Here is a 12,587-nt window from a genome sequence, read left to right as displayed (position 1 = left end):
ATGCCAAATCATTAGTACTATGCTACATGCGTAAATCACAATTAATACACAAAAATAGTTCATACAATCAATCCATACACCATCCGATTTCCAACACTTATCACAAGGCTTTTAAGGCCTCACTTGATCTCTAAATGTCTAGTGTTGAACCTTTGCTCTATTAATTCTACGATAGAGCCCGTCTAATCTAAGTGTTGAACTTGGAAGCTATGATACCACATTGTAACATGTCCCCTACTATGCCTAGTCCCTACTCAGGGTAGAAGGAGGCAGTTACTATGCTGACCTGACCTCCATTGTCGCTTTATGGAAATGTGGTCTAAATTTTTTGATCTTTTACAACTTCTTCAAAACTTGGAATGGATAACATCATTGCATTCATCTCATTGAGACGTGTCCAATGAGATACATTTTCCTTCGATCCAACTCCCGAATCGAAATATAAGGTCGTTCAAAGATTGACCTATCAAATAGTATTGCAACATATAACCTTCCACGTGGTGCCCATGTGGTTGTCCACTCATGCACCATTCACACCATGTGGAAACTGTCAATGCCCCTCACACCAAATCATGAATTAACCCCTCTCTGCGAATCACAAAACTCAAACTATAACATAAAATATAGTGTATATTCAATGTACGTGGATATGAGGCCTCTATGGCCACATCACCTGGGAATCAAATTTCGGTGGGTTCAAGTACAGGCCCTTGTTAAAACTATCGAGGGACTGCCCTCTGGGGCTAAATGGATGTCAAAGTATTCACCTAGACCTTCTTGAAATATTATGCACCTAGGCCTGCCTCACTTCATATCTAATGCACCCAGGTAATGCATTCCTTCATGCCCCACAAGATTTGGCTCCCACTGACTAGGCCTACACGACATGTCACCCTGGGATTTAAATCTCGGGTGTTCTACTATGACCTCCATCCAAAATCTTCAAATTCTGGGGTTTGGCATGGTATCACTGGTCCTAAATGTTGGGGTGGTGTTAACCTTCATCACGCCCTCCCCACATCAAATTACACATTTTCAGTTTGAGTAGAAAACTACTATATATGTGAAGCATGTATCAACTCTATGTTGAGCACATAGGAATTACACATCTCCTTCATTTTGAGCACAAAATTGTGAGATTGTAATTTTTCATTGTTTAAATTGCATTCTAGAATGCATAAGTGGATTCAGTGTCTTCAAAATCTCCTTCGGCACTCGAATTGTGTAGACTACCGAACTTATATTTCCAATTCCAACAAATATTTACTCGATTTCAAACACTGAAATAGCGAAAATGTAAAGTAGTTAGACTATGCTAAATGTTGTAAACATAGTAATTTTTTATTTATTTTCAATTGGTTCATATAATATATACATGGTTGACATTGAAATATTTTATAAGCAATTTTTTTAATCATATACATAGTTGACATAAAAATATTCATAATATTTTATGTATGTTAGGTCCCTATAATACTAATGATTCCCCCATTACTATTGTCATTGTAGCCCTTATTGTTATTGTTGTGCCCCTATTGTACCCATATTGTTATTATTGTGCCCCATCGAATCCCACTATTCTTATTTTTGTGCTCTTATATTATTATTGTTGTGTCGGCTTTGATTATATTGTGACCCCTTACGCTCCTATATATAGAAAGGAGGTTTTGTCATTTGTATCATCCAAGAATTTTTCATTTGTGTAATGTAAAGGAGGTTTCCCCCTCAAAAAAGCTGATTTCTGAGGTGTTGATATTTCTTTTCTATATTTTGGTTAGCTGGTTTCATAACACTTGGTATCAAAGGTTTGGATTCTAGGGTTTCGCTACTCCAAACATGTCATCGTGGAATTTTTGCTATAACTTTTATTCTGCAAAGTTGCAGAAGATAAAACCAAAACCCATTTGACCTGAAATTGTTCTGAACCTTAAGTCCAAATTTTAGATCTTGTCTCGCTATATTTTCGGAGATATGATCTGAGGGAGTTAGGGTTGTTGAAGACTCCCGAATTACATTCCAAACACGTGACCTTGGGAAAATCATCATAACTTTCTCCTTAAGCATCAAATTGAAATTTCATAAGGAGTTACATAAATATCACGGACTGTAGTTTTCTGTATATATTTTTCAGATCTGAAAGTTAAAAAAATGACACGTGACACGTTGTACAAGTTCGCTCTACTGAAAAATTATATAATCTGATCATCTTCGGAGATTGGTCATAACTCTTTCTTGGAGAATCCAATTTTGATCAGACTGGTGGAATTGGAAAGAGGACTCAAAGGGCTACCACGGGAAGCAATTTCACACCTTGAAGATCTGTAATTACAGAGATACAACAAATTCAATATCGAGCTTCTACAAAGCGAAAAAAGGTGTGTAGTCTTTTTAAAATTTTCATAAGTTTGGGTTGAAAAATTATTTTGAAGTTCAAAGGGCATAGTGAAGCATAGTTATCATTAATTGATTCCTTGAAGAAAGAAAATGGACACACCTAGTAAGCAACCTTAAAGCTCTAACATGACTCATGAAGAAGAGAATAAATGCAACATGATATATCAAAATTACGAGGCCAAGTGCAACAAATTTCACTCTCACAAAAGGTAAAAGAAACTAATATTGATGGTTTAAAGAAGGATTGGAAGCTAAGATGAATGGCATGGAAGATAATATGAATGGCGTGCAAGTTAATATGGATGGCATGGAAGCTAAGATGAATGGCATGGATGCTAAGATGGATGGTATATAAGAAAAGCTAAAAGGCGACATGGAAGATTTGAAGATAGATTTGACTAAGTTGCTACAAGAAATGCTTACTAATGGTGAAAGGTTAGTAAAGGAAACTCATGATGAGAAAAACATAAATGTTAATCATGATTTCATAGACTCTAACATTGTATTGAAGACCCACCATTGTTCCAAAGATTGATATGAGGAAGTTTGATGGCAAGGATCCCGTAACATGGATACTACAGATTGAGCAATATTTTGATCTCCATAATGTGCAAAACACACAAAAGGTACGCATTGCAACTTTATATTTGGAACCAAATTAGTTTGTATGGTATCGATGGATTTTCTCTCATAAACAAATTGTCACTTGGGCAATTTTTACGGAAGAAATGATAGCACATTATGAGGATACAAAAAGCAACATTTTTTTTAGCCAATTGATAAACCTCAAACAAAAGAGTTAAATGATGGAGCACATTGAGGACTTCCAAAAATTGAATATAAGGGTAAAATATATTCCAGAGGAGCATAGGATTGATGTGTTCATAGGGACTTTAAAGGATAACATCCAACATGATGTTCGTCTTTGGGAACTTAATTCATTGGAGAAGGCATTCAGGTTGGAAAGAAAAATGGAAAGAAAAATTATGGCAACAAGGAAGCCTACCACTCACAACTATAAGGATGGAAGCATTGTTTCCCCTAGCCTTCCAGGAAGTGTTCCTTCTTTCCCTGCTCCAGTAGTATTGGTGCACAAGAAGGATGGATCATGGCGCATGTGTTCGGATTATAGGGAGCTCAACAAGCTCTCTATTAAAGATAAATTTTCCATTCTTGTCATTGATGAACTATTGGATGAATTCCATGGATCAAGTTACTTCACCAAGTTGGATCTTCGTTCAGGATATCATCAAATCAGAATGAAGACTGAAGACATTTCGAAAACAACAATTAGAACTCATGAGGGTCATTATGAATTTTTGGTCATGCCTTTTGGCCTTACCAATGCACCTTCTACATTTCAAGGTTTGATGAATTCCATTTTCAAACCCTTCCTTAGAAAATTCGTGCTAGTATTTTTTGATGATATACTAATCTATAGCAAGTCTTGGGAGGATCATGTTCAACATGTTGATAAGATGCTCAAACTATTGGAGGAGAAACAATTATATGCAAAAAGTTCCAAATTTTTCTTTGGAGTACAAGAGGTGGAATATTTGGGTTATATTGTATCTCATGAAGGTGTTAAGGTAGGCCCTGGCAAAATTAAAGCCATTAAGGAATGGAAAATCCCCACATCCATAAAGCATCTGTGAGAATTTCTCGGATTAACAGGGTATTTCGCAAGTTTGTTAAGAATTATGGGAGAATAGAAGCACCTCTGACAACATTATTGAAGAAAGATGCATTTTTATGGACTGTAGAAGCAACGAAGGCCTTTGAACATCTTAAAGAGGCAATGTGCCCAGCACTGGTCTTAGCTATGTAGGACTTCACAAAAACCTTTATTGTGGAATGTGATGCCTCAAGAAATGGAATTGGTGTTGTTTTAATGCAAGAAGAAAGACCATTTCTTTCGAAAGTCGTCCAATCAAAGGAAAGTATTTACACAAAGCTACTTATGAGAAGGAAATGTTGGAAATACTACATGCACTTAAGAAATGGCGACCCTACCTAATGGGAAGACACTTCAAGGTAAAAACGGATCATGATAATCTTAAACACTTTTTAGAACAAAGATTATCTTCAGAAGAGTAGCAAAAATGGGTCACAAAGATGTCGGGTAATGACTTTGAAACCATACACAAAAAAGGGAAGCAAAATGTTGTGGCAAATGCGCTCTCAAGAAAGGATGAGGATGTGGAAGCATTGTTTTGTGTCATTTCTATTATCCAACCAGATTGGATAAACAAAGCAAGGGATGAATAGAAGAATGACGAAGAAATGTGGGTACTCATTCAAAAGTTACAACAAGATCCCAATACATCTGATACATTTAGCTAGAAAAATGATTCTTTATGGTAAAAAGATCGCATATACCTATGTCAGAATTCCCAACTCAAACAAAAGATTCTTATGAAATTGCACGCCTCTCCCTTAGGAGGGCACTTAGGATTTTTAAAAACTTACCACAGGGTTAAGAAGGAATTTTTTTGGGATGGCCTTAAATCTAATATTCAAAAGTTTGTGGCGGAATGTTTGGTTTGCCAACAAAATAAAGTTGAAAGAATTAAGACCCCAGGTCTATTACAACCTTTATCGATTCCAAGTCAACGATTAGAGGAGGTTTCAATGGATTTTATCACAGGTTTACCCAAGTCCGAAGGAAAGAGTGTCATCATGGTGGTAGTTAACAGACTTACCAAGTATGCACACTTTTGAGAATTATCTCATCCATTTAAAGGAAGTACAATTTCTACTGCATTTTTGGAAACAATTCAAAAGCTACATGGAAACCCAAAGATTATTGTAAGCGACAGAGATCCCATTTTCACAGGGAAATTTTTGGACATAATTATTCTCTTGTCTTGGTACTTAGTTAGCTCATAGCTCATCTTATCATCCTCAATTTGATGGGAAAACTGAGATAGTAAACAAATGTTTGGAAGATTATCTTCGTTGCTTTGTATCTGATAAACATACTCAGTGGGTCAAATTGTTGACTTTGGCTTAATGGTGGTATAACACTTCCTTCCATATTGCAGCAAAAATGACCCCATTTATAGCACTTTATGGATATCACCCACCGTCCATCACATCTTATTTAAGAGAAAATTCTAAGGTTCAAGCACTGGAAGATCACATCGAGCATCAACAACATGTTCTCCAATTCTTAAATGACAACCTAACTTTGGCACAGAATAGAATGAAACAATAGGCAAATCAACATCGCAACGAAAGAAGTTTTGATATAGGTGACTGAGTATTTCTACGGTTACAACCATATAGAAAAATGTACCTCAAGCAAGCTAAGAAGGATAATAAATTATCACCAAAGTATATGGTCCATACAAGGCATTGCAAAAGAGTGGTACTATGGCATACAAATTGGAGCTTCCTGCAGCTTCCCGGGTGCACCCTTCCACGTTTCATGCTTAAAGAAGGTTATTGCTGACAAGCTCCGGGTTCAAAAAATATTGCCAGAACTTGATGAGGAAGGAAAAATCACATTGGAACCTGAAGTATTCATAGAAACAAGAACTCGAAAGCTACGAAATCGATCAATTTTGGAGTATCTTATCAAGTGGAAGCACTTACCCGCTGAAGATTCCACATGGGAGGATGAGAATTTTATACAGAGTCATCCAGAACTACTCAAGCATTAAGGACATCACTTTTTTGAAGGAGAGGGGCATGTTAGGTCGCTATAATACAAGGGATTCCCCCATTACTATTGTCATTGTAGCCCTTATTGTTATTGTTGTGCCCCTATTGTCCCCATATTGTTATCACTGTGCCCCATAGAAGCCCACTATTGTTATTGTTGTGCCCTTATATTATTATTGTTATGTCGGCTTTGATTATATTGCGACCCCTTAGACTCCTATATATAGAAAGGAGGTTTTTTTATTTGTATCACCCAAGAATTGTTCATTTGTGTAATGTAAAGGAGGTTGCCCCCTCGAAGAGGGTGATTTCTAAGGTGTTGATATTTCTTTTCTATCTTTTGTGAGATGGTTTCATAACAATGTATGGTCCATATTGAAATGTTTTATATATGCCTTATATTGAATTTTTCATTATTAATATTTTTTAAATGTTACATATTGATATAAAATTATTTTATTCAAAATATGCATTAAAATATTTTATTTATAGTAAACATTAAATTATATATATACTTATGGGGATTTGAATGTGGAATCTCATGAAACATAAGACTTTATTATCAATGCAATGGCCACTTAAGCTATAGAAGGATTCATGGATATATTTTTAAAAAGCAAAATAATTACACATTTTTCTAGCTCTTGAAAATAAAAATATAAGATTATTATACCAATAGGCATCTTTATTATATTGTTAGGTATGTTTATTTTTATTAACTTAATTATTAATAATTGTTAGGTGGACAATAGGGATTTAACCTCCATGGAATATTGTAGAATATTTTTAGTAGTATTCACAAATCAAAGGTTGACAATTATCTTTGAATAATTATGTCATTTTTTCCCTTTTAGTTCAACTGATTCATTGAAGAAACAAGTGTCACATGAAATGAATTACGATTTTTGATCATGTGGTATTGATAAGCCATGGTATTGACCCATTCTATTTAAACAATGCCTATCTACAAATGAAGAATCTTCATGGCAACGTAGAGGTGAATTTCCATAATTAAAAATCTTGTTACATGTTTTTTTAAATGTATATATGTTTTTAACTTATATATTAGTTCTTTGTATAAATAAGAAGAAGAAGATGAAGTAATAATAAAGTTATAATTTAGTTAGTTACGCCATAGGCTGGTTGCTTTGGAATAGGGCTTCCATAATTTTAATTTAATTATCAATAGTTATTAAGTGGGTGGTATATTAGTTCTTCCTATAAATAAGAAAAAGAAGATGAAGTAAAAATAAAGTTATAATTTAGTTAGTTACGCCCATAGGCTTGTTGCTTTAGAATAGGGCTTCCATAATTTTGATTTAATTATAAGAAGAAGAAGATGAAGTAAAAATAAAGTTATAATTTAGTTAGTTATGCCCATAGGCTTGTTGCTTTGGACTAGGGCTTCCATAATTTTAATTTAATTATTGATAGTTATTAAGTGGATGGTAGGGATTTAACCTACGTGATATAGAATATTCTTAATAGTATTCACAAATAAAAAGGTTGATATTTTTCTTCAAAGTAGTTATGTCATTTTTTTCCTTTTAATTAAATTGATTATGAATTGAGTTATGGTTTTTTAGGCATGTGGTATTGATAAACAATGGTATTGTCTCAATCTACCAATTAGACTTCTCATTACGCACAACAGGAAGGTGCACATAATCTTCAATTAGAGAACATGAAGTTGCACATAATGGTCAATTAGAGAGCTCGACAGAGTTGAATGAAACAAACATTACTCCCAAGAGGACGCTGCACATAATTGTCAATTAGAGAGGAAGTTGCACATAATCCTCAATTAAAGAGCTCGATAGAGCTGAATAGACTACTAGACTAGGGCTTCATGTCTTCTTCCTAATTAAAACAAAGTTAAAAGTAATAAAAAAAAATTGATTCAATTCAATTTGTTATATTGAAATTATGTTTTTATTAATAAAATTATAAGCAATTTTCTGCCTCCAAAAAATCATAATATACATATCACATTAAAATAATAATAATTCATATTCATAATCATAATATTTCATCATATTTAAATTTATTTTTTTAATGTGATATATATGGGTTTTGATAAACTTACAAATAAAAATAAAAATATCTTAAAATGTGAAATTTAAATAAATATAAATAATATTTTTAAAATCAATCTAGCTTGATTTTGAATTTACCAATTGCTTAAAGGAATCAATTTTTGTGAAGCTCAAACATTTCTTCAAATTTTGCCCTTTAAAAAATGTTTACAAATTGAAAAATTTAATCTCTACTTTTGGTAAATCCATATCTAAAATAAATCTACACTCATTTTATAAACATTACAACATGTATCCCAGATTAAATCAACTTTTACAATAATTTAAAACCACTACAATATCTCCCTAAAACAAATAAAATAAAATAAAATAAATAAATAAAAATAATATATATCATAGGAAAATGAAACATGGAAATCAATATCACCCATTAAGCATGGAGCCCACATTCTTGGTCAATATGACATATTGGAACCCTCGTACCGTGACAATCGTCCATCACCATCAGTGTGTAACTGCAAGATTCCGGCGAATCACTAATTGTGCAGAACACTTCTTCATTTCAACATCCAAACCGACCCAGGCACCAATGTCTGGCTTCGGGGTACTGTGATCAAAGTTCGGTGGAAAATAATTAAAAATTTATAATTGAAATTTAACTCTACTGGGGATTTAAAAAAACAAAAACGAGAGCAACTTTCATCGACACATCATCAATCTTTGACTTCAAAATATAAACATTGAAATAGTTTATAACGCGATTTTTTGAAAGCTTTTTCGGCGGTTTTTTTGGTCGAAATCTGGCAGGAATTTATTGGAATCACAAGTTTGATAGCTAGTTTCTGCACAATGAAAGCCTCCCAGAGGTTTTCGAGGGTGCTGAATACAAAAATGCAGTTAAAAAATCATTTTAACTGCAACAAATCAAGATTTAACCTCAATTTCTTCCACCGGATTCTCCAAAAAATCACATTATAGACAACTCCATAAACATTTGGTGTTATATGCCTATAACCTTACCAGGAAAGGCTACATGATATCACCCCGAACTTTTCAGCGACGGAAGGGAGCAGGCGTGTGGAATTTAATGCGTCCGACAGACGGAAGAAGCAACGGCGTAAGTTCGTATGCAAATAAAATAACATTAAATTGCAGAGTTTTCCGATAATAATAATAAAGAGACCAAGTCCAATTGGCTGGTTGACTTTGAAGAAGTCCCTGGAAATTGCATGCCGTTTTCCTTAGATACCGGCTTTCCTATTCCATCTCCTTCTCCTTCATCTTAATGTATTTGCAGAACCCCCCATCTCCCTATTGCTGTGTTTATAATCTCCAACAGAAGCACAGAGCAGAGCATGAGAATCAGTACCTCCTTTTTCCCAATTCAATGACTCGCTCTGTTTATCTTTTTCTTCATCTTGCACCTGCGCTTCTGCTCCTCCTCATCTACTCCTCGACATCATGTCTCGGCAGTTATTCCGAGCAATGCCGTGGCAATTATACATGTGGGGGCTTTACATTTGGGTATCCTTTTGGGGAAATTAACAGCGGCTGCGGTCACCCTAAGTTTCAGGTTGGCTGTGTGTCGAGCTCTCCTAGCGTTTATATTCATGGAAATATTTATCGTCTATCGGAGCCCCTTTTCTTGAGCAATAACAGTGATCATACCATGACTGTCGTTAACGACCAAATCTCGATCTATGGGGATGAATCATGCGATATTTCAGGTAACTACAATCAGTCATGGTGGTATGACTCTCAGTTTTTTCGCCTGGCGGATGGATACACCAATCTGACATTTTGGAGGGACTGCGAGCAAATTGATGGGAACAAATATGTATTAAAAAAGCTTAATTCCAGCGGCTGTGGTGATGCTTGGTACTACAGTTTAACTACAGAGTTAGACTCAGTGGGGGGAAGCTTCTGTTCAACCCATCTTCAACTACCGAGTAATAAGAGTTACCTCTCTCAGGAGCCCATTAATATTACGACTTTACTAGCGCAGGGTTTTAAGGTCACATGGAATGTCGATCCGGACAGTGATGGACGCTGTGACACTTGTTTGAAGAGTACTGGGAGTTGTGGTTATGACAAATGGAACTTATTTCTTTGCTATTGTAGCGATGGCACAATCCAGCCAGACGAGTGCCCCCGCAATGGTAGGTTTCCAAATCACCTAGATTTGATTACAAAGCTAACTGTTCGAATCCTTTCCCCTTCTATATGAGTTTCTGGATCTATGCGTTCTCTTACAAAAAATGTGGATCCTTGCAGGTACTCGAAAGTTAGCGATTAAAATAGGTGAATATGAATTCTTTATATTCGGTATCTTCGATTTATCGTAATAGGTGAATTTGCTTTTTGTTCCCATTAATATTATCAATCTCTTCATTCCACTGCAGGTGTCTCCGTAGCAGCTGCACTGGCAACAATAGCACTGGTACTGCTCTTAGTGTGTTATGCTAAGAGAAGGAAAACCCATAGCCGAGGCGTTGCTAATGATTTCGGCAAATACGGGAGAAAGGACATGGAAGCAGCCAGTGCACTCCGTAAGTCTATGATAGGCGATTTGCCAATATTCTCTTACGAAGAACTTCGACAGGCTACAAATTGCTTCCATGAGAAGAACGAAATTGGGGATGGAGGATTTGGGTCGGTTTATCTGGGAAAGCTTCGGGACGGAAGAACTGTGGCGGTGAAGAGACTTTATCAGGATAACTCTAAGAGACTCGAACAGTTCCTCAACGAGGTGAAGGTATTTTCATTCTTGAATCACCCATATGTTGTTCGTCTTTATGGCTGCACCTCTGCAGAAAGTCCAGAGCTGCTGCTTGTCTACGAATTTGTCTCGAACGGGACCTTGGCTGAACATCTTCATGGTGATCGCAGATGTCCCAAGGGATTACCATGGGACACTCGCTTAAACATTGCTATTCAGACTGCTAAGGCCTTGGCGTTCCTTCACAGCGTCGATCCGCCTATATTTCACAGAGATGTGAAATCCTCTAATATTCTCTTGGATGATAATTTCAATGTCAAGGTTGCAGACTTTGGGCTTTGCAGACTTGTGCCTTTAAATGCCTCACATGTCACTACTGCCCCACAAGGCACACCAGGGTATGTTGACCCAGAGTACCATGAATGCTTTCAACTGACTGAGAAATCCGATGTCTACAGCTTCGGGGTCGTTCTAGTAGAAATCATCTCTGCCAAATTAGCTGTGGACATAAATCGGAAGAGAGGGGAAATAAACCTTGCTTACATGGCAACATCGAAGATCCAAGAAGGGGCTTTGCACGAGCTAGTGGATCCGCAACTAGAGATTGAAAAGAATGACCAGGTGGAGGCCATGGTAAGTGCAGTTGCAGAATTGATCTTCCGATGCCTGGCGTCAGAAGGGGATGACAGACCACACATGAAGGAAGTTGTTGCGCAGCTTGAGCTAATCAGGGGTGCCGTCCCAACTCGCGGTGAACAACGGGGATCGTTTCACTACATCAAACTGCCAATATCTCCCACCTCTGTGCAAGACAAGTGGCCCAGCATAAGCTCCACTCCCAACAACAGTTCATAAATTTATCCGTTATGTATTAAAACTTAATCTGTATTTCGATCTGTAGCAGACCATCACTTTCCTATGTTTGTCATATATTTTGCTCTCAGAGATACCCAGAAAAGATCTTCAAAATGTTTCAATAAAAATGGCCACACATTGTATATACGTCCAATATATATTCATGGAATGCTTGATAAGTTAGCGTTGGTGGGAGTTTCGTGGCGGTATATGTCATATGTATTGCAGAAATTATTAGGGTTCTGTTTTACATGGGATTCTTTATTTTTATTTTTATTCTGGATTTGGTACATTGTCTAACAAAGGTCATGGTAGTTCTGAATACATGTTTTGAATCATTTCGCCCATAAAAGAAGCCAATTTACAAACGCCCATCTTCACCATCGCAAGCAGAAAAACACTGTAAAAACACTATAAAGTAAAAATATAATCATTTTATTTTAAGTATTTAAGTAAGGAATTGTATTTTTTTTTTTTAGGTTTTTTTTTTTTTTTTGATTTTTGTATTTTTTTAAGAAAAAATTGAAGTGAAATTTTAATTTGTGTCTTCCTGAAAGTACTTGGGTTGTCTAAAGTTTACCTATCAAATTTGTTATTTCAATAAATTCTTATTAAATTTAAAAAAATAAAAAAAAAACCACCAAAACTTTTAAAAAATCACACTAAGAAAAACTCATTAAAGGAATAGGTTCTCTGTTCATGCCTTCATAAAACTGCCAAATTTCAAGCAGGATTTCTGACAGGAACATAATATTCAGACAAGGCCTATTAATGAAACATCTTTAAACACATTTTTAATGGTTGTCGAACCTATTTTAAATACTGAAACGGTACAATCCGTGAAGCTCTTTTTATTTTAAGTTTGTGTATTTGAGATAGATTTTTCAAAAATAATAAATTATTTAAAGTTTATTTTT

At 35.5% G+C, this 12,587-nt stretch overlaps 1 protein-coding gene across 1 annotated transcript; it reads left to right on the top strand.

Annotated features, from left to right (window-relative positions):
* The first annotated feature begins 9,392 nt into the window (after positions 1–9,392).
* On the top strand, positions 9,393–11,813 carry LOC149174428 (LEAF RUST 10 DISEASE-RESISTANCE LOCUS RECEPTOR-LIKE PROTEIN KINASE-like 1.4). Its single transcript, XM_089422595.1, has 3 exons — positions 9,393–10,255; positions 10,371–10,397; positions 10,499–11,813. Exons 1-3 carry the CDS (start codon positions 9,484–9,486, stop codon positions 11,668–11,670), a joined length of 1,971 nt encoding a protein of 656 aa, XP_089278721.1. The 5' UTR covers positions 9,393–9,483; the 3' UTR covers positions 11,671–11,813.
* The last annotated feature ends 774 nt before the right edge of the window (positions 11,814–12,587 follow it).

This window comes from Pinus tabuliformis, chromosome 4_1, assembly GCF_031772625.1.
Source record: "Pinus tabuliformis cultivar Carrire ecotype Pingquan chromosome 4_1, CPIR1, whole genome shotgun sequence".
Lineage (NCBI taxonomy): Eukaryota > Viridiplantae > Streptophyta > Pinopsida > Pinales > Pinaceae > Pinus > Pinus tabuliformis.
The sequence above is the reverse complement of the archived record's forward strand: the minus strand, read 5'-3'. Positions and strand labels throughout refer to the sequence as shown.

What these genes read in the sequence shown, in the direction of transcription:
- LOC149174428 (XM_089422595.1), top strand. Translation starts at nt 9,484, where the DNA reads ATGACTCGCTCTGTTTATCTTTTTCTTCATCTTGCACCTGCGCTTCTG. An exon ending in AGACGAGTGCCCCCGCAATG is followed by an intron (nt 10,256 to 10,370) that starts GTAGGTTTCCAA and finishes GGATCCTTGCAG; the next exon opens with GTACTCGAAAGTTAGCGATT. An exon ending in AAAGTTAGCGATTAAAATAG is followed by an intron (nt 10,398 to 10,498) that starts GTGAATATGAAT and finishes ATTCCACTGCAG; the next exon opens with GTGTCTCCGTAGCAGCTGCA.